This window comes from Centruroides sculpturatus, unplaced genomic scaffold (genome assembly GCF_000671375.1).
Source record: "Centruroides sculpturatus isolate CEXI.00-Female unplaced genomic scaffold, Cexi_2.0 scaffold310, whole genome shotgun sequence".
In the NCBI taxonomy this organism is placed as follows: Eukaryota; Metazoa; Arthropoda; class Arachnida; order Scorpiones; family Buthidae; genus Centruroides; species Centruroides sculpturatus.
Window position 1 is genome coordinate 1963 of NW_019386000.1, and position 23700 is coordinate 25662.

General features: G+C 30.4%; 1 protein-coding gene across 3 annotated transcripts in view; it reads left to right on the plus strand.

Moving 5' to 3' along the window:
• Positions 1-23700, plus strand: part of LOC111613032 (histone deacetylase complex subunit SAP130-like) — a 144688-nt gene that overhangs the window by 567 nt on the left and 120421 nt on the right. For 2 of the 3 annotated variants that reach the window (XM_023354332.1, XM_023354334.1), the window contains exons 1-2: positions 531-685; positions 11364-11549. In XM_023354332.1, coding sequence (XP_023210100.1) covers positions 11370-11549 — 180 coding nt within the window. In that variant the 5' untranslated portion in view covers positions 531-685; positions 11364-11369. Of the gene's footprint in view, positions 1-530; positions 686-11363; positions 11550-23700 lie in introns of those variants that run through there. The other variant, XM_023354333.1, reaches the window with a different exon arrangement.

Consider the following 23700-nt stretch of genomic DNA (forward strand, 5'->3'; position numbering starts at 1 on the left):
TAATATAATTTTAATTTTTATTTGTTTTATTTCATAATTTATTTTATATCAATTTTCGTTATTTTAAATTTAAAAAATAATTATTAATTGGATTATAATCAGCAATGGTTTAAAATTAAAAATAATTACGTATTAAATTATTAATTTCGTATAGTTAAATTAAAATATAGTTTAAAAATAATTTTATGTCGATTTTCTATTTCGAAATAATTTAAAATCTGTGATTAAAATTTTAGATTTACCGGGCACGTGATCTGTAGCAGACGAATTTAGCTACTCCACAATTAAATGGTGATATGACACCCGATTGGTGGAATTTTATAAATTTTACTCGTGAAATATATTTATTCGTCAAGAAAAATTAACTATACGTTATAAATTATAAATTAATTTATTATACGAATATAATTTACTGTTTCGGATTTATTTGTAGTATTGAAATATTTCAAATATATATTGAACTTTCGTTTTCGTCGTGTAGCACAATTTACTTTTATCGTTGACCTCGAAATCTTTAATTGCGCATGCGCAATCGCTGTGGCATGCGTATTAACAATAACAAGCAAAACGATATTTCCAAACCGACCGATGCAAAATGGCGGATAGTTATTTATCTTCTTTTTTGTTTTAAGTTCATCTAAAATCAACGAATGTTTATTCGTGTGATTACGTCATCTTTATTGAGGTAAAGTTATTATAGTTATTCAATTAATACTCTGCTACAATTATAATCATTTCGTTCGTAAAAGAGGAGAAAAGCTGATTTTGATCGTACAAGAATGACTGACTGGAGAGGGATCTTCAGTTTGTTTATTATTTTTTCTATCGATTCATTCCATGTTTTTCGAAATTAGTTTATATTTATTCCGTTTTATTTAGCCTTGATTAAGATCATTAAGTAACATTGACATGTGGCACTTTGAATGCTTTCGTTGGTGAATTAGATTATTTCTAAATAGATTTATATTTCGTTAAAAAGTATATTAATAGAATATATAAGCCTATATTCATTTATCCTTAAATTTTCTTTTTCCTGTGTTATATCTGAATGTAAAAAAAGTATTTAAAATTAATTTAAAAATTCATCATCAGTTTTCAATAATATAATACTTTGTATTGAAGAAGACTTGAAAATAAAAGCTTATACATACTTAGATCTTAGATTTATATAATATATTAAAATCTGGTTACAAAGGTGTATTTTATCTTTCAGTTGAAAATCTGATCTACTATGACTGAAATTTTAATAATTTATTCAATAAAATTTAATGATTTACATTTCTTTGTAAGAATTTGATATAATAATTCAGTATGATTCTTCTTTTATTTTATTTACTAGATTTAACTATACATAATGAATGATTACAAATCATTGATTGATTATAGTAATTTACAATATAACAACACACAGATATCTAAGTTTTGTTAAACAGAAGCTTCACTTATTCGAATCAGTCCAAAATCTTAATAATAATTCAAGATTAGTAAATTTTTATATAATATTCATTCATTCATTTTAATGTATTATTTGTCAAAGATGACAAGTTTAGTTGATTGATATTGTTAGGAATAAGTCTAAGATTGCTTGAGAAAACAAAGCACACAGGATATACACAATGTAGATTGATATAAAGGCTTTATTGATTATGGAGGATGTACATTTCAGACTGTATTTCTCTCATCAGTTCTTTTTTACATTAATCTGGTTTAAAAATCATTACAAAATTTAAATTATAGTTATAATGAACACAATATTACCTGGATGGCAGAAGTTACATGTGTGTAATGGTTATAGTAATTACAACTGGATTCTCATTTACTAGAAAATATATAAGTAAATTGTACATTAAGTAAACAGTAGAGTTTCAAATAAAAATATTATAAAAGGAATACCTGTAAATTATAAAAGGAAGAATATAATAAAATACTATTAAAACTGTGAAATATAAAAAGTTGGTAAAAGGAACTTTGTATATTCTAAAAAAAATAAAATTTATTTGTTAAAAAGAGGTATAACTATCATCTAAACCAGGGGTGTCCAACCTTTCTGTTCCTCTGGGCCGCATTAGAAGAAGTCAAGGAGTTTTGGGCCACCATCAGCAGTAGCATAGCGTAGGGGGCTGCCCGCCCTGGGCGGCACTTTTTAGGGGGCGGCAAAATTTCACAAAATATAATAATAATATCTTGTAAAAATTTGTACCATTTTATTTCATATTTTCGTCCACCTACAACTCGGGCTGATTGAAATGAGCACGGCAATAGTTTTACCATCCATCCGGACGGATAGTCCGCGAATCGACTCGCCGTCCGGGGATATCATGCGCAACCTGTTGACCTTTTTTTATTTTTGTTTTTTGTTTTTTTTCTTTGATTGTGCGATTCATTTGTAATCATATACACCTCCAATATCCAATAGGGCTAGGTCACTTGCGTTACTCCTATCCAAGTCTCCCTAGTCGGTAACTGTAACTGATTTAGAACAGGCATGCACTGCAAATTATTCTTCGCATTGCAAAATGATATACGCATGCGTCAGGAATTTCTGTTCGAACAAACCTCACCTGCCATCAGGGTCGGCGATTTTAAAAATGTGGCAACACTAGCACGGAATTTTTCATTACTTATTCTGTGACGAAACTGAATTTTAGTCTTTTAAATTGAGATACCTAAATAAGGGAGCGGTGAAATTTTCCTCCGCCCCAGGCAGCTGACACCCACGCTACGCCACTGGCCACAAGTACTGTACATATAATATATACTTGTGGTTCAATATACAAGTATATTTAAGGATTATCATGTCTAGATTATAATAATAAGTATTAAAACTTTATCAAGAAAAAGGATATTTTAAAAATTACTTCTACAGACACTTTCAATTTTTACTTAGAAATAGATAAATTCATTTATTATAAAAGAGACAAACGGAAATTTATTTGAAAAACACAGACGTTTGTTATATTTGGGTCTCTAATTAATAAAAAGCAACGAAACACCATTTTAAAGTGCATTTTTATTCAACTAATATAAATAATATGTAGCCCAAAAGTAGCCAAAGCGCCAAATGATATTTTTTACGTCAAACAAAAAAAAGTAGTCACATTTGGCGCAATGTAGCCAAATCTTGCAACGTTGGAAAAAATACTAAATAAAGCTGGAGTTGTGAATCAAAGGATTATAGACTCAAGTGCAGGGAAAGGAGAGAAAGGACAAAAGATAAAATAGTGAGAAAGGTTGGAAAATTAAGGGTCAACAGATCTATTTAACCTTTCTCACTACTACATCTTTTGTTTTTCTCATCTTTCCCTCCTTTTCCCAAATTTGTGTCTATAATCCTTTGAGTCACAACTCCAGCTTTATTTAGTAATCCTTCCACATTCACACGTCTCCAAGTATTTGAAAATATTTCCTTTCCACTCAAGAATAAAATACGAATAAAGGTTTAGGGCTTTGTGAAACTTCTTTTTTGAGTTTATGCCGTTGAAATAGATAAATAATAAAAAAATTAAAACATTTTGTCGGTTTTGTTTACACGTTTATTGGGCCGCATTGAAACTTGCCTTGGGCCGCATGCGGGCCGCGGGTTGGACACCCCTGATCTAAACTTTAGATGCACATTACAGTGTAATATAGAAAGATGGGAAGGATGTCAGGAGCAGAGGGATATCTTAAACAAACTCTTTTCAGAACTGTAGTGGCAGTTGCCAGATCTCACCAATGGCGGTGCCAGTGTTTAAATTCATTCTGTTTCCTTTAATTTTCATAATTTCTAAATGTTCAGTAAATTTTCTTTTAATGACTGTTCATGATTTTGTTATACATTACATACATGGTTTTACATATTTGCTGAGCATTTGTGAATTATGAAATCTTAATTGTCACATGTAAAAAAATTTTAAATGCCATTATTTTCTACTTTTTTCAAAGTTTTTCATGGGTGCATTTTATTCAAATGCACTTACATATATGAAAAAGAATATTTTTGATATGTATATCAACAAAATTAAATTACAGCTGTCCCTTGATAGTCCAATGTTTTGTAATACGACATGCTCAGTAGTCCGACGCACCTCCAGTCGAGGTACCATCCCTGTTACATGTCTGCTTGCACAGAAGCATGTTGCGACGTGAATCTCCCCACCCAATTCTTACACGATGACACACATTTCATGTGTTTTTCATGAGCAGTTCTTTTCAAACAGTTGGAGTAGGGAATATTGTAGGCTACTGCTAGCAAAACAATGCCAAATATGTAATCACTTTCGGTAATCTGGACACTTTTGGTAATCTGACACCTCTTTGGTCCCATGCCTGTTGAATTATCAAGGGACAGCTGTACATACTAGTAATATAACAACACAGAAGGAAGAAATAAACTGTATATACCATATTTTTTAATTAAACAGTTATTTTAACAAAGTAATTAACAGATGGTTAAATAAAAACACAAAATAACAAACAATAACACAAACACAGTTAATATACAAAAAATTAGATTATTAAAATTAGATTCCCAATTTATTTGAGAAAATACAAAAATTAATGACACCACATAACATTATTCTATGACCAATATTAAAAAATAAAATTAATAAATTTTATCATATAATATTGGTCATTAGTCAAAAATTTAATATTGGTTTAATATTAAATTTTTGTTCACTTTTTAGTAAACAAAGGATCAATGGAAAAACTGACATAATGCTAAACAATAACATAGTTTACACTTTTACATGTAACTTCCAAGCAAAATATCATTACATGGATGAAACCAGTAGAACATTAAAAATTAGAATCAACATTTAAGAGCCATTAACTACAATTATTTCAACTCAGCAGTCTCAACACATTGTAATCATGGAGGTTGCAGGATCTCACTAGACAGTGTCAGAAGAGTCCTTTTAAGACAGTGTTTTTCAACTTGTGGGTTGCGACCCTCAGGGGGTCGCAAAGCCTTACACGGGGGGTCGTGGGTAAAAGAAAAATACAAGTGTTTGTTGGTTCTACACTACAATAAAAAAAAAACTACAATTTCAGTGAGAAGGTTGTGCCTGTTTATTTTACAGTACAATTGGTTTTTTTATCAATATTTAGGTCTCAACAGAAAGAAAATTAAATACGTAGTTTTAAAATCACTGATATAGTTTTAATATGGCCCTGGGGGGTCTCCAGAATTTTTTAACTTGTAAAGGGGTTGCGTATTCAAGAAGGTTGAAAAATACTGCTTTAAGATATCCCTCCCCTTCTCTCCGACACTCTTTCCTCTGGTGACAGCAAAAAAGTTTTTTTTAATATACTTATTTTCCTGGCAATATTATTAATACATTTTTAAATTGTGCCATTACCAGAAGGAAGTTTTTAACATTTTGTATATTGAGGTGGATGTGAGAGCCTCCAAATAAAAGTTGACTGTTATGTTCCTGAAGTATATAAATGGGACAAAATATGAAGACATTTTTATATATTTCTTTTTTAAAGATTATTTTTGTTAATATTTAAGTAGATACTTATTGCCCTGGCAATTTTATTAATTAATATTGCTCAATTACTAGTAAAACATAAGAATCACATTAAAGGCACTGAATGAAATATTGTGTACATTAAATAAAAATTAATAAAGTTAAATCAAAGAAGAGAATACACATTAGAGAAGTGTTTTGTATAGTAAATAAACATAAAAATAAATTAGTTCATAATTAATAAGTTATTATTATGAAATTATAATTTATCTTTTGTAAACTATTATAAGAATACTATGTGATTATGCATCTAAAATAAAAAATTTCAGCCTATTTTAGAAGTCCAGATTTTATTATCTAATGTATTTGAATTGACTTCATCTTCAAATTATAAATAAATTTTTAAGAATTACAGTTTAAGGCTGCGTACACACTAGGCGTTTTTAAACATGCGTTTTAAAGAACCAAGAGTTCTACTAAAGCGCCTGAAAAACGCGAGTTTTAAGAAAATCTATAAATGCGCATTTAATGTGCGCTTGGCCAAAAGCAGGCGTTTGAGTGTGTACGCCTATGTAGAACTCTTGGTTCTTTAAAACGCCTAGTGTGTACGCAGCCTAAATATTCTGAAACAAGTTGTTTCATGAAGATTAAGTAATTAAAAGTAACTTCTAAAAGTTTTCATTATTATTATTTTTTGTAAACTATTTGCTTGAATACATTTAATAATAATTATTTGTTATGCATCTGTATAATGTTCTGTAATTTACAAGACAAGTGGATTTTTTTTTTTTTTTTGCTTAATTAAAATATACAGGTACTCCTCATTTTATGATCTATCTGCTTAACGACCAATCAATTCGGGAAATCCCCTTTCTCAGCTTGAGTGTCGATCAGTGGCGATTGGTGACATGCTCACTGAGCGTAGTACAGGTTTGCTATGCACTTTTTTAGTCAGTGTGATGTAATTTAAACAATTGCAGGCTTTGCCAATGCACTTAATTTAGATGTTGAAGTGGAAGACATTGCTGAATTAGTGGATTATGCTGATGGAGAGCTAACAAATGAAGATTTAATGGAATTAGAAGCCATGCAGAATTTGAAAGAGGAAGAAGATGAAAGAACCGAAGAAATGAAAAAGAAATTCATGTTACATGGGTTAGCTGGTGTGTTCTCCAAAATTAATGTGGTTATGTTGGAACTTGAGGCTATGGATCCAAATACTGAACGTTTTAACATAAAGTTGAATGTGGGATAAGTGGACTTTTGAAGTGCTATAGAGAAATTTATCAAGAAAAAAAAAGATGATTACAACGCAAACCACAGTTACGAGTTTCTTTTTGACTGTTACATTTAAGACCTCTGCCCTTGAAGGTACAACGTCGTCATCTCCCTTACCTAGGAAAAAAACCTCTACAGCTCCAGATAACCATATGTACTGTACGTATGCAAGTCTTTTTATGAATAAATTTGAAGTTTGTTGCATAATTTTTATAATTTTACAATGATCCTATATTCCCAGCACAAGCTCCTCGCTTATCAACCAAGTCGCTAAACGATGTAGTCGTCGGAACGGAACTCGGTTGTAAAGTTAGGAGTACCTGTAGTGATTATTGATTAATGAAGCATTATTAAATAATGCTTCGTAAAAGAAATAAGCAAATAGAAAGAAGGAAGATTAATTCTTTATACTAATTTTCTTACATTATAAAATAATTTTGTTTATTTTTAATAAATTAATGAGAACTTAATTTAGGTTAGTAAAATTAGTTTAGAGATTAGTATTGTCTCATTGAAATGTTAAAATATTCAAATAACATAACATACTTCTCTATCACTGGAAACGTAATATCTTCACACCACTGAACCTCTTTAGCTTCAAAACCTCTTCCAATTTGAAATGAACTTTTTCAACCTGAAGCTGGAATCAAGTGGATTGCAAAAATGTTTGTAAGTTCATAAAATATGCAAATAGTTTAGTACAGTAGAGCCTCGAAAACTCGGCCTAATGTGGACCGAAGGGTGGCCGAGTTTGTGAAAATGTCGGGTTATCGGGAATGGGGTTAAAAAGAATAAGTATGAGTGTTTTTTCAGAAAATACTGTACTGTACTTGTATGTATTGTTTACTTGAGAATACAACAGAGAATAAACTGCTCAAATATCCTTAAACAAAGGAAATGTACGTCTTTTATGAAGGCATAAAGCCTTTACTACATGAAAATGAAAATTAATGAATACACTGTACAGTAATTTACCTGATAAGATAGACCTCAGAAAAATACTTTATGAGGCATAAAGCTGTCTTTATCATGAAAATTAATTAACTAAGGATTTTTTTTGCCCTGCCAGGGTGTGGCCGAGTTATCCGGAGTGCTGGGTTATCGAGTGTCGAGTTTTCGAGGCTCTACTGTATTCATAAAAAACATTTAAATGCAGTAAACTTTTTGGTTTTTAAAACAAGATTGTTTTCTAATGATTTTTGGTTTGTTCAATCATTATTTTATTGAAATCATTTTAAACTTTCATGGTCATTCATCTTTACAATAGTCCTTAAATAATAAAATGATGCAATAGTAACAAAAAGCAGGTGAAAAAATGAGATATTTTGAGAAATGAACACTGATTACTGATAAGAAGATGGCATGATGTTTCAGTCACTAATTTTTTCAAACTCGGTGAGGATGTAGTGCATCCCCAATGACTGACATGTGCTAAGCAGTAAGGTGCAACACTCAAAATTAAAAGAGAAAATTAAAGTTGAAAATTGCACAATCACTTAAAACCTTCAGAATATCTATAGTTTACAGAGTGGCTAGTGGCTCAGTGGGGATGTGCTAGTTTGATATTCATGAGATTTGGTATTTCAAATGTTGTTCAAATATCAGTGTGATTTTTTTTATTTTGTAAAACTGTAATTTTCACATTATTCTTGGTACTTTTTAATTATATTTATTTAAAAATTATTTTTGAATATTCCTGTACATATTGTATTCATATGTAATATTTACTGTATTTATAATTTATTTGGGCAGATGATAAGATATAAACAAAATTATCATTATTTATTTATATAAACAAAATTATCATTATCAATTTTGTTAATATAAAAGACATTTTTACTAACATTATTCAATTTCTTTGCTCTTTGGGAGAACAATTTTGTGGATGATAATTGTCATAGAAGCATGTGAAACAAACATTTCTGCAGCATGCACATTGAATAAATGCAGCAATTTTTACAAAACGATGATTTACATATGTCACTGGAAAATAAAACTTGATTAATGTTTAAAAACACTTCTTTGTCATCAACTAATTTGGAGAAGAATCATGCATGCTGTATCACATATGAAAATGTCAGAGCACTTAATGTGTTCTCCTACCTCTTTAGCAACTTCCAAAATTGATGAACTCTTGGTCCCAATTAGATGTTGATTTTGAGGGATCCTTCAAACGTAATTTTGCAATATTGTTGTGCAGTGATTCTTCTGCAGAACAATATTAAACAACAAAATTGAAAAACTAAAAACTAAACTAAATCAATGAAAAAACTAAAACAATGAAAAGATACTAAAGAATGAAGAACCAATTATAGACACATTCAGGTTAAAAATGACTTCATTGCCATGTACTGTACTATGTGTGAATATACAGAAAATGTTTTGTTTTTAAATAAACATTGTTAGGTAGCATTTTTAATTACCAGTTTTTCTCTATGACAATATAATAAATTAAAAAATACCAAGAATAAAGTGAAATTATACTGTAGTTTTATATAAAAAAATATGACATTGATAACCAACAACATTCAAAACACCAACCTCATGATTATGAAACTGGCACTGTCCCATCATGCCACCAGTCGTCTTTTTTTTTAAACATATCTTTATTTACAGAAAAGTACTATATACAGCAGGGTGTCCAACCTTTTTCTTTCTCTGGGCCACATTGGAAGAAGTCAAGGAGTTTTGGGCCACAAGTATATATAATATATACTTGTGGCCCAATATACAAGTATATCTAAAAATTAACATATCTAGATTATAATAATAAGTATTAAAACTTTATCAAGAAAAAAGGATATTTTAAAAAATTACTTCTACAGACACTTTCAATTTTTACTTAGAAATAGATAAATTCATTTATTATAAAAGAGACTAAAGAAAATTTATTTGAAGAACACAAATATTTATTTTATTTGGGTCTCTAATTAATAAAAAGCGATGAAACACCATTTTAAAGTGCATTTTTATTCAATTAATATAATTATAAATAATATGTAGCCGAAAAAGTAGCCACATTTGGTGCAATGTAGCCAAATCTTGCAACATTGGAAGAAATACTAAATAAAGCTGGAGTTGTGAATCAAAGGATTATAGACCCAAGTGCAAGGAAAAAGAGGCAAAGGACAAAAGATAAAGAAGTGAAAAAGGTTGAAAAATTACGAGTCCATATTTGCTTAACAGAAGATCTATTTAACGTTTCTCACTACTACATCTTTTGTCCTTTTGGGTCTATAATCCTTTGAGTCACAACTCCAGCTTTATTTAGTAATCCTTCTGCATTCACACATCTCCAAGTATTTGAAAATATTTTCTTTCCACTTAAAAATAAAATATGAATAAAGGTTTACAGCTTTGTGAAACTCTTTTTGAGTTTATGCCGTTGAAATAAATAAATAATGAAAAAATTAAAACATTTGTTGGTTTTGTTTACACGTTTATTGGGTTGCATTGGAACTTGCCTTGGACCGCATGCAGAAGGATTACAAAAGATTTAAACATACACGTAACGTACAAAAGGAAATCCAACGTTTTCCGCCTTCTGTCTAACACAAATGATGGCACTGAGAACTCTAAAGCACCAGGAGTATACAGCATCCCACTACAGGACGATAGGTTCCACAGAATAGTAATGTATATAGGATCCACATACAGATCACTGCAGGCCAGATTAAAGGATCACAAATATGACGTACAAAAAGGAAACGTTAATACAGCTCTGGCACATTATGCCAGTGATCCGGGGATTTCCCACTGTTGGGACCAAGCTACCCTAATACACAGGGTATTCGAATGGCAAAACATTAGAACATTAGAAGCTGTAGAGTTTTACAGGGAAGACAGGAGTGGAGCCTGCATCAATACAGATGCATTCATGTACCAAATGCATGGAAATACTATCTAGACTCATAATGTACGTCATATAAGATACATCACAGCCTTTATTCAAACATATTTGAAACTTTTAAAATTAGAATGCAATGACATTCTATTTATAGAACGGTTTTTCCATTCTACAGTTCCTGATGAGGGCCGATGAAATAGTGGCCGAAATGTTAAAATATTGAATTTCTTTACTGGAAATTTTGTATTGAGGTGTAATTCTTATCTACATGTACAGTTCCAGTTTTCTTGTACAGTTGGTGTTTATTGTATGTATAGAAAAGAAAAGAATATAAAAATTTAAATATAATTCTAAAGTGTGAATTTATTTTCTCATGTTTCCTCCCGTTTCTGTACTTTGTTACTAAATAAAGTGCTTATGGAGAATGGATAATGCATTGATGGTGCCTGTAGTTCTCTCTGCACTGGCATTATATTGCATATACTATACAGAAGTCTAGAAATGTTAGGTTTCAACAACAGCACATATACTGTATTACTTTACAGAAAAAGTCCTGATTAAGCACTTGTAACATAGGAAATGCTTAAATATAGATTATGTATACAAACAGCATATAAAAAAATATCAGTTTTTTTTCCTATATCTGCTTTGTGTAATATTTGTCTAGCATAATATTAAGCATGATAGTAATCAAATAGGAAACAATCCACTAACAATAATAATAAAGTTTACATTAGTTTGTTAATGTGCAAATGATAATAAATAATTTTATTTTTATGTAGTGAAAAATGCCTGCAACACAGAAACTAAATGATAATCAAACTGAACCAGAAGAAGGTGGTCAGTCTCAGCCTATTGATTTGGCTCAAAGAGTATCTTTATCATCATCAGTTTCTGCGCCGATGACGGCACCTACAGGCCCAGTTACAATGAGAACTCATGTAGATCCATCTAAACCGTCTTTTATGGTAAGTAATATGCATATGTTACCGGCCAAACGGGTTTATCCTACACATATCAGGATATACTAGTTTAGCCCAGGACAATCTAGTTTGGCCTAACTACTTTAGACTTAACTAGTTTGACCTAGGCCAAACTAATTTAGAATTATTATTCAAGTATATTAATGGTTAAAATAAAATTAAAAGGCAATCAATTAGATGAACAATATTTATTCAAACATAGTCTACTTAATTATAAAAAACAGTATTGATTAGAAATGACACAACACTTGTACAAAACTATAAAATAAAAATAAGCTAATCAGTACTTATCAGTTTGTATTTTTTTTTTTTTTTATTAAGCCATGCACTTTTAAAGGTAATTAACTTTTGAAAATATTTTCAAAAATTCAAACAAAATAATAATAAAAATTTTTAAAGTCAAACTAAAATTAAAAATGAACTTATTTGTGCTTCTTAGTGTAACATATAAAATATTTAATCTTTTATTTATTTTTATAGGGTGTACTGTGCTGGCATTTTGAATTACGCAAAATCATTTTTTTTACACTGGTATCTATTTGTAGCACAGTTTTTGTTACAGGTGCACCTCATAAAACCTTGTCCTGTCCCAATTGAATGCTTGGTAGCTGCAGTCTTTAGTGAGATTTGAACATCTTGATTAACATCACTTTCTTGTATAAATTTTTGAGTACAAAGGTCTAATTCAGTTTTGTAATAAACAAATATTTCATTTTGACCAAATTACATAACATACTTATGCTTTTTAGACCAAACAAAACAGTGTTTAACATTGCGCTTTTTTTCTTTGAAGATCTTTATCAGGCCTTCATTATAAGTAAATATTATACTAAAACCCTATCTGAAAAAATTCATAAAACTTGAAAACCTCTTCCAAATATAAAAACAATAATCATCAAAACCAGTTTAGATCTGACAGTGAAATAGAGTAAGATGGTCATTAAATTAAAAAAGAATTTATTTTTTTGAAGTAATTTGAGAAAAAATAAATAATAATATGCATAACTAACCTGCAATAGAGTGTCTGCAATATTCCATGCTTATTTCCAATTTTGTACAGGCCATCATTGTTTATTTCAAGAACAACACCAATAACATTTCTTAGGTTGCCTTTTCCTTTGTCATCAGGAAGATAATGTGACTGTGCCAATTCCTGATGTAAATCAGGAATTGGCACAGTCACATTATCTCCCACTTTAGCTGGCGGATGTGATTTGTCAGAAGCTGATTTTATTTTATTTTATTTTTTTTTTTTGCCTGTTTCTGAAGGTTTTCAGCAGCTGTTTGTCTTGCCTTTTGGATATCATCACCAATTTTAGAAGTTTCAGTATCATTACCATCACTATCATCTCCTGAATCATTGTGATCATTTGTCTGTCTATGGGTTAAATCAGTTTCAATAAGTTTTTGAAGGTCATCTTCATCTTGAATATCCTTTATTATTTCTGGTAGTAGTGATGTCATTGAAAGACCAACTCTGGGTTCAACTCCAAACATAGCTTTGTAAGGCAATTGTTTTATGCCCAAATGATAGGCCCTGTTTTTTGTAAATTGTACATACCTCAAGCCTTCTGACCATTTAGTCCAGGGGTGGCCAACCTTTTGCATACCATGCGCCAATTTTTTGATAGACGAGTTCAGATGCGCAGTGGCGTACCGTGGGTGTTAGCCGCCCGGGGCGGAGAAAAATTTCGGCCACCCTTTAATCAGGTATTTCAATTTAAAAGATCAAAATTCAGTTGTGTGAAAAAAAAATTAATAAAAAATGCGGTAGTGGTGTAGTTACCCGTACAAAATAGTCCCGTTTGACATTAGTGGCATACACGATTGCGAATGTATCGTGAATCGTAAAAGCAAAAAAAAAAAAAAAAAAAAAGGTCAACAGGTGTAGCAGTCCAACCGACTCGTGGACTGTCCGGACGGTAGCACTGTCATTTAGACGCCTATGCACTGATCGAAAATAAACATACATGCATACACTGTAATTTACTATGTGGAGAACACTCATTTTATCTGTAAAGTTGATTGCAACGAATTGTGCAACAAATGAACTTGCCAAGACAGACTATAAAAAATTAATTTTCTATGTAATATTCTTAATTGCAAAGAAGCCAAATCTGGCAATGTTGCTCAGAACTGACTAAAGCGCCACTTGTAATCGTCCAATGCGCCAAGTTTGGTGCATGCGCCACGGTTTGGCCACCCCTGATTTAGTCGATTGATTCTTTTAGCCAACAACTGATCATGTTCTTGACGTCTTGGTTTGCTCTTGACAGGGCCCTGACTTTGGCTGTGTCGTGATTTTCCATGCACTAGCTTAAGTTCTGGCCAAAGACTTGTCATTTCACATATAATATGATTGATGAATTCTCTTCCATTGTCTGACTGCAAAATACATGGGGCACCTATCATCAAAAATATGTCATTCAAATGGTAGGCTACTTCTTCAGCTCGTTTAGATTCCAAAGCACGAAGCAAAATAAACTTGGTCAAGTGAACTTGGTAGACCATGATAAATTTAAACTTTCCATCAGGTTGAGTCTGAAAATCAATGAGATCCACTTGTCACCTACTGTTCATTTCAGAATGTAAAATTGGCTTAGAAACTAAACCTCTTTTTTTTTTTTTTTTTTTTTTTTTCTTGACATGTTACACACACAGATAAATAAAGGTTAATCATCTGTTTTGTGACATTAGCATATTTTAAAGATGTCTCAGCCAATAATCTGTCATGTCTGCTGTGTCCAACAACTCTGTGAGCTGCATCAATATCATCATACAATTCCTCAGCAGGAATAAAGTATTTTATGTTCTCTTCACTATGGGCAACAAGTTTTTTTTTAACAGAATCAATGTTTAAAATTGCAAACCTTTGTAATTGCCTTTGATGAAGTGATGTCTTAATTTGACTTTTTCAGCCTCTTCCACTTGTAGGATAAGTTCTAAGTCCACTTCATTGTATGTACACAAGTCACAACATGATTGCATGTTGTGACTTGTGTACCTACGTGCGATTTGTGAAGCTGTATTAATTTGATTTTTTGAACGTACCTAGTTTAAAAGTTTTGTGTTGTTTTCATATTGTTATTATGGATGAGCCATCATCTAGTGTTCAAGTTTATCAGTTAAAATGGAGAGAGCGGGTTTTAAAAGAAATTTTGCAAAGTTAATATATAAAACCTTCTCATTTTAATGCTTTAACAAAGAATAAATACTTAGATCTTATCCTACAAGTGAAAGAGGCTGAAAAAGTCAAATTAAGATTGCGTGTAATGAGTAAATTCGCATTTTTCACCAGATGCTTGACCTCTGGTGTTTACAAATAAAACTGTTTTATCTGGGTCATTTGAATCATTCTTGTGTATTAGCAGTAAAGATGAATAGCAATAGAGAAGCTTTCTATTGTGTTCCAAATTGAAATTTGAAAGCCCGTGTGGCTTTGAAATTTCAATTTGGAACACAACAGAAAGTTTTTCAATTTGGAATGCAACAGGAATGTTTTTCATGTGGGAATAGACAAACTTATATTGGGGGGAGCCCAATATAAATTTTTTTGTCTATTCCCACATGAAAAACATGATTATTCGAACGTTGGTCAGTTATATTTATTAACTTCTTCGAATTCCGAAAGAGTGGATTAGACTTAAGAATTGGCAAAAGTTTCCCCATTGTCCAACTTTACATGAAGAAGTTATACTATCAATTTAAAGAATTTTTCCTTAAAGTTTAAAATGCAAGTAATTTTGTGGGGGATGTCAGAGCTGATGTTTTTTTACACAAAGGGCACAAATATGTGTAGAACAATCTCACTCATTTGTTTTGATACCACACAATGACATGTCTCGCTAGCAATAATTGTTCTCCTTCTATAAAATTTCTCGATTATCAGCTATAAGCAGCATATATCATATAGTTCATATTTAAAAATTTTTTTTAAATTTTTGTTTGTATGTTTTTCAAATAATCTTAAGAATGTTCCATTTCCACATTCCATTTGAGAATGCTTTAACTTGAGGAAGATCTGTGTAGATGGAAAACGTTTGTGTTTGCATTAAAATATCCTGGAATTGTACTTTTAAGGTTCAGAGGTGTGCTGTTTTTATGATATATATCATTATATCAGACAGTAATATGAATAATTTTATATTACTAGTTACAAATGACCCAGATAAAGTAGCCATTGTGTAAAAATGCAGAACCCTCTCTATTGTTCATGAAAAACATGAATAGACAACGAAAGCATGATAGAAAGGGGCGCAAGAGGAAAATCTCCACATTAACAGGTTCCAATGTGTTTATTTTATCACTTGCAACAAATAAATCAGTTCAGCCTAGGCCAAACTAGATTGTCCTGGCTAAACTAGTATGTCCTGACACACGTAGGATAAACCCGTTTGGCCTGAAATTGGGTTTGGTCAGTAACATATATAATAATAATATTTTTTTAATTAAATTAATGTTACTTTAATTAATATAAAATACTGTTGAGATTTGATAATGAAACAAACAAACCAAAATGGTAAGAGTTCTTTGGTAAGTTTTTGGTAAGTAATTTTTAGTTTTGATTTTGTTAGTAATGGAAAATAATGTTACTGTTTGTTAAATTATAATATAAATGTTAATCAATCATGAATAAAAACTACATTATCATTTAATATCTATTAGCATGACAATATGCATCATGTGTTTTAACTGTCAACAAGACTGACTAATTTCTCATGAAAGCCGACTTTGAAAAGTTCATCTTTCATTGGACAAACTATAAATCAATTTTTTAGCAACACAAAATTTTTAAAACATGACTAAGTATTTCTGCCCAGCTATTCAAAATGAAATAATAAAGTCATTATGGAAAAGTTTTGGGTTAACATCCTACAAGATGTTTCTTGTCTCCTTTCTTTTCATTTATGCGATACTACTAAAGACATCTCATAAATTGGTCAAAGCCAGATATATATTGCAAAATATCTACAATAACCTGTACTTTTAAGTGTTCCCACAAGCAAAAATAATACAGATCAAAAGTGCCATAGTAGTGAGTCTTAGATGTCATTATACCAAATTTGACTGCATTTAGATTGCTAAGCTATAGCTAAATTTAGTTGTTTTCAAGGGGACCATCAACCCTTGCACTTCTTAAATTGTTTGATTTTTTAAAATATGTTATAGTACACTTATCAAACTAATACATAGTGAAATAATTCTTGCCAGTTTGCAAGATATCAATGTTTAAAGTTTTTTGTTTTGGTTATGTACTAAGTTTGTAAAAATGAATCACAATCATGAGTAATCGAATGAGTAAGATGGGTGGTTGGCAGGCTGAACATTGTGTCTTTGTGCCTTTCTTCTTTCCAAATTTCTTTTAAAACAATTTTTTTTCTATAATATGCAATTATGAGAATTATTATATATAGTATATTAGATCAAAAACATATTTTATAATTGCAAATAAATTTGATATACTTTTAAACCAACAAGTATAGGAAATGTATTACTTTACTATTCAATGAAAAATAAAAACTGTTTTAAAATTCTACAAAGAATTTTATTTGTGTTTTATACATCATAATTTTATCAGTTCTTTTTCTCAGAATCTTGTTCCAAATGAAAATATTAGCAGATATTTGGATTGTAAATATTGAACATTTAAAACAAAATATCAATTGAGACCACACACATATATGATCAAATAATTGACATAGGAATGTAATCAAAATTAGTCTCCATTTTTTCTGAAATATAATCTGCACTTTCAGACTTGTGTACACTATTAGTAAAGAAATTTCAGAATGTTAGCAAAAACATCAAAATATAGCCTACTTCTTCATATCTTTCATTTTCATCAGTTTAGTTGAAAGCAAAGCGATCTTTGTCCATGATAATTTTTTTATTTGCCAGCATATGCACAATTTGTTTAAAAATTTTTTCACCCATAGCAGCAGATGATATTTCGTCTAGAGCTGAACTACTAATTATATTCTTGCTTTGCAACATATTTTTACAATAAATTAGAACATTTATAAGCTCATTCTTCTGCTACTATTCAACATTCTCCAAATTCAAAATACTCATACCTACACTTGTACTTGCATCTTATACTTTTTCACTGATTTGATTTTGCACTTTACTTACAACAATGCTTTCTACGTGGCAGTTGAAAATCTGGAATAACAATTTGTGTCAAGATGTAAAGTGTGAATTGTTGTATGATTACTTTTGGTGACCCTGATATGCAGCTACTACAATTAGCACATTTATGATAATTACTTTGTTTACAATTTACAAGTTAGATGACTCCATGTAGCTACATGGAGTCATTTTCTTTGAAGTGAGGGTGGCAACTTGTGCCAGATAAAGTCATAAAGTCAAAAGAATTTCTATTTTTCCATTGAATAGTAAAATAGTAAGTTTCCTATAGTAGTTGGTTTAAAACAGTGTTTCTCAAACTCTAACGAATCGTCGCCCCCTTCAATAAAACTGTTACGTAGTATCGCTCCCTTCACTTCAAAATTCCGATGCTGTGGGCCAGGGCTAACGCCAAACTCGTGCTGCATCGAATAGAATAGTGACTAGTATAATGTTATTTGTTTAATTATTGTACGATATAACGAATAAAATATTTAATTAACCTTAATATAATATTTTATTATATCGCCAGAAAATTGTTTTTTGCCCCCCCCAAATATAAATTGTTACAAATCGCCCCCTCAACATGGAAAAACCCCCACATGGGGGGCGATATCGCCCCCGTTGAGAAACACTGGTTTAAAAGTATATTAAATCTATTTACTATTATAAAATGATACATTTTTTGCTTCATATGCTGTATATAATTCATATGATTGTATTACAGGGAAAAATTGTATGTATGTTTGTCATGTATTCTGGAATTCAAACAATGATTAGGAACATCCAAAATTTGGTATTCATGTTCATCAAATATTACAGGTATTTGATGTTATTGTTATTATTATGGAGGTGAATATATTTTACAGTTAAACTGGGAGTGTCTTTGCCATGCTACAGTTGGAAACTTGAGCTCACTTCAAGTCAAAGAAAGTATAAAGTAAAATGAGACTTTAATGAACTGATCCAAGGTAAAAGAATAGAGGATCCTGCCAAGCACTTCCAAACCCAAATGCTTAATGCTACACTACGTATATTATTATCATCTGGTTTAAAGTCTGACTTACTGTAATAAATGAGATTATCGAAACTCCCACAGCTATATTATCTAAACATTTGACTAAAATGAAAGATGACATACTACATACTGCTGCATTGAAATGTTTTAACACTTACCACAATGACCTGGCTCCTGGGATAGATTAACAATTGTTGGAAGTTTGTAGTTCATCTATATATATAAAAATGAATGTATGTCTGTCTGTGTGTCTGTCTTATGTCCTTCATGCATTACCACACCGTTTATCCGATTGCCATGAAACTTTGGGAAGTTGTTTAGTATACTCCCACGCAGGTTTCTGGCATAGTACGATTGCCATGAACCTTTGGGAAGTTTTTTAATACACTCCCACGAAGGTTTCTGGCATAGTACATTTATCCTACGATAGATGGCACGCGTTTATACGAGCATTCGAGCACTGTGTGTTCGATCGATTTCAAATTGTGAAGACCATTTCCCTCCTTCAAAAAATATCTTTATATGTGCATTTGTGAACTGTTATTTACGATATTTGTAATAATTTTTGTTTAATCACTTTATTTCAACTTTTTTTTACTAATTATGTATTCGCTCGAACTTCATTAAAACCTTAACTGTACACCGAACAACAACCGAAGTTGTAGGAAGAAATTTGCGTATTTTACCGATCTAGGTATCCCCCCTTTTCCAAATTTTAATATCGACTCAAAATAATTTAAAAAGACAAATCACAATAAAACGGTTTATTATCCATCTATCAGAAATTTCACAACACGCCAAGGAAGAGAGGAAAGAGCAATTAAATAATTAAAATTATAAAGGATTAAAAAAATATATATATAAATGGGGAATATCGCACTTCTGACAATTGCTGCCAGTGTGTGGGCTAAATTTGGAGAATCCGTGCTTCTCGCATGGACAACTGAATGTGGCCGGCTCATGTGTCGGAAAACCTTCTGATTTATTCATGTACGCACCAGATGGAAAAACAAAAAATATCATGTATCCACAAGCACTCCAATAAATAAATAGAATTGAAACGACACTTTGAAATTTTTCCCAATGAAAATGAATAAGTTTCAATAAAAATGATAAAATGTAAATTGAATTTTATCATAATGAGTTTGCTTGAATTTCCATTCTTCTGAGATCGCAGCAATGCGCGACAGGTAAGATAGTTTAAAGATAAATTTCCAGAATTAAAATATATCCATAGCCTAGCTAAGTTTTTTAATTGTCAAAAACCATTTATTGGCCATCATTTTTCCAGATGTATGCACAGCCTGCATACTTTTTTTTGACATTTACAGTCACAGTTGCCATTTGCGAACACTCTTTAAGTCAAAAATTATTAAAATTTATCTGAAAAACTATACATCTAAAAAAATAAATGACTTTCCAACCTGACTTTGATTTCCATTGAGCAAGATTGTACAAATTCTGAACAAACAATTCTGCCACTTATCTTTTGATCTTTCTTACATTACAGTATTTATTAGGAATAACATGTAAGTATGCAAATTTTCAGACATGAAAATTTGCATACTTACATGTTATTCCTAATTGTATACATTGTTAACATATTGTAAAGCTGACATGCATCAATGTTAGCTTTACAATATGTAAAGCTGACATTGATGGTGAGAATGACAATGAGTCTGAATATTGTAATAAACTGATAATGTTTTGTTTTGACTTTGACATTTTGAAATGAAAGATTTAAAAAGTTGTCTATTTAAATGTTAGCAAACTCATTCAAATCAAATTGCTTTTAAAGATAGCTTTACTTTTTGGAAAATTGTATATTTTATTAATTTGTCTCAAAATTAATTTTGTTAATGTGTATTTTAGCTTGCATTTAAGTTTTTTTAACACATTAAGCACCACAATAGAAAGACAAAATATCACACCAGGCCATGTTCTTTTTCTATGTAGAAAATAGCACAAAAATTATGGCTATTTAATTGTAATTTCATCTTTATTGTTGAAAAAGATGTTTTTCTCAATTTTTAGGCATGTTACAATTCTGCAACATGTTGGCTGAATGAGTTGTTTCTGATCATGTTATGCCATTTTGTATTCTCATTGGGTTTTAAATTCAACAGAACATCTACAAAATAAATACATAAAGTCTAGATTGCATAAATGGACTGATATAAACCAATGAAAAATAGAATAATCCTATATACCTACTATTTTTCCACTGTTTTTATTCAGTGAAAGAAAATATTGTTTCTTCAATTTGTGCGTTATACTTTCATGATATCATACTTATTTGTGTTCATTGTGCAAGAAAAATATTAGGAAAGGCAAATTTTGCATATTTTTCATATTTTATAGGGAAAAAATTAAATTTCTATTAGCATTCTATCATAAAAAAATTTATTGGGCCAAGTGCAATTTTTATTCCCACAGGCCAAGCTCTAACTATTTCCATTATGTTTATATGGCTAGAATTTTGCTCCAAAGTAAACACAGTATAGATTTTAATGTGTAGTGTTTGTTGCATTTATTCAATACATGGCCTGGATGAATTGCTGGGTATATTGCATATTTGCAACATATGGTGCTTAATGTGTTAAAACAGATAATCAAATTGAGTTCAGTTTTTATGATTAATGTTATTTCTTGTAATAATAGTTAGTATAATAATAGCAGACTGAAATATGATAAAATATTTTTAAAATACACTTACCATTAATTTTATAGCATATATGTTTTCAAAGCCTTTCCAGATTAACAGTTTTTCCATACTAACTGAGATTACATGGTAATAACTCAACACTATATCCTGAGTCACTAATTATATGCCTCCTATGTTTCTGTATTAAATATGAACTGATATTTACACTTGATATCACTGACATGACAAATTTTTTTAGAAGTTATTGTTAAGGTTTAATGTAAGTAAAATTTGCTAAAACTTAGAATAGAGGAATCATCGACACCTGCAATACAGACAATCCAAGTGAATGCATATTGCACATAATGCATCTAAGCCCATTCATTGAATGAGTCTTGAATGAGCATTATTCATTGAATGAGTCTTGTGGAAATTTTAAGTTTCCTTGTGTAATTCTGTCCAGATTTCTTTAATCTGGACAAATGTCAAAAAATCATTGGTGAACCTGTACTATATTTGAAAAATTTTTTATTTCAATAGAAATTTTTACAAATATTTTTTAGAATATGAATTAAAGTAGAATAAGTGTATTAGATATTGACATTTTACTGTAAGTCTCTTTTAGGTTTGATACGTTGAGAAATGTGAAAATATATAAACTTTTACTTTATTGATAGTTAAATTTTAAAATTATTAGAAAACAAATACAGTGAAAACTGCTTAGGTGACCACCTGCATTCGACCGGCACCTGTCAAAACGGGCAAAAATTTCTGGCACCAAATAGTTTATTCATAGAGTCTTTGTATAAGTTACCTGTATTAAACGACCACCTGTGTAACGCGACCGCTGGCATAGATTTTTGGTCTAAAACAACAAGCAACAACTGTAATAAGCGACCACTTCCACGAATATATCTGGTCTAAACTATTGTTCAACAATGTTTCCCCCTCCTAATATAATGAATTAGTCTAAACTCTCGTTCCAACCCACCTCGGGCACTTCTCCCACCCTTGAAATTAGGTGCAGGTGTTAATGAATTAGTCTAGCAACAAAGGAAATTCATTTCAATTTGTTGGAAATTGGAAAGAAACACTGTCATGTTAAAGTTATCACAACAGCAATTAGCAAGTTTAACTGTGGGAAAACAAAATTTATTTTACCATAGGTCTATGGTAAAATAAATTTTCCTTGGAGGTATAAAATATTGTACACGATACAATTAATCGGCTGATCTCATCATTTGATAAAGTTATTTTTATTTGTTTATTTATTTATTTTGAAGCTCATATACAGTACATGTGCGATAAATAGTTTCTGTATCAACCTACCTTATTTCCACGATATTTTTAGAAAAAATAATATCCAAGTAATTTTCGTACGCAAAATATTCAAAAACAATAAACGCATTAATGCAAAAATCAATTTTACAGGCAACCTTCTTTTTTTGATTCTGCAATGACAATCGCGGAATGTAACAAAATCGTATAATGAGAAAAAATAATAAAATCGTTTTATTATTAATTAATAATTTTTCTTATTGTTCTTTGGAAAATGTTAAATATTAAAAAATACAGTATTTTTAAAGTTAAAATAAGATTAAACTAACAAATACCAAAACCAAAATGATATAGAGATATGATGCGCTTGTATATCGATGACGTAACTGAGGAGCAAACGAAAACAAGCAAGTTGAATTAATTAAATCGGAAAAAAGAAAGTTTGCATTATAATCGAGAAAATGCAACTATTGTATTAATCTTTAAAATATTGGTATTAAATCTGTCTTATAATATCATGACGACTCCTGTAAATCGGGTTATTTGATAAGATTAAAATACAATACCAATATAGCCCTATCGTTGAAAAAATTTGCTTGTTTTTGCTCACCTCGAATTTTGCTTAATAGAAATGGCTAAAAAGTGCACAAAATACGTTTGGAAATACGATATTATAGCACCACCTATATTGGACGATTACCTGTCTAAAAGACCACTTTTTGAAGGAACCATGGGTGGTCGCCATAGACAGGTTTTACTGTATATGTTTCATTCAATTGTAATAATACATCTTATCAGTTATTATCAATTATTTTTTATTAGGAATTTCTTTCAGAATAATTGATTCAAAATGAAACTATACAGAATTAAGTACTGTTTCTATAACTAAATTCAAGTAATACTTTTATTTTCTCTCACACACAAAAAATAATGGTACTGATAAAAATTTCATACATTGTTTAATTTCTTTAACAAATGATAAAAGTTTTCTGCTCTACATAAATTCTATATGATTTATCATCTTTTAAAATGTTAAAATTTCTCAAAAAAAAAAAAAAAAAAAAAAAAAA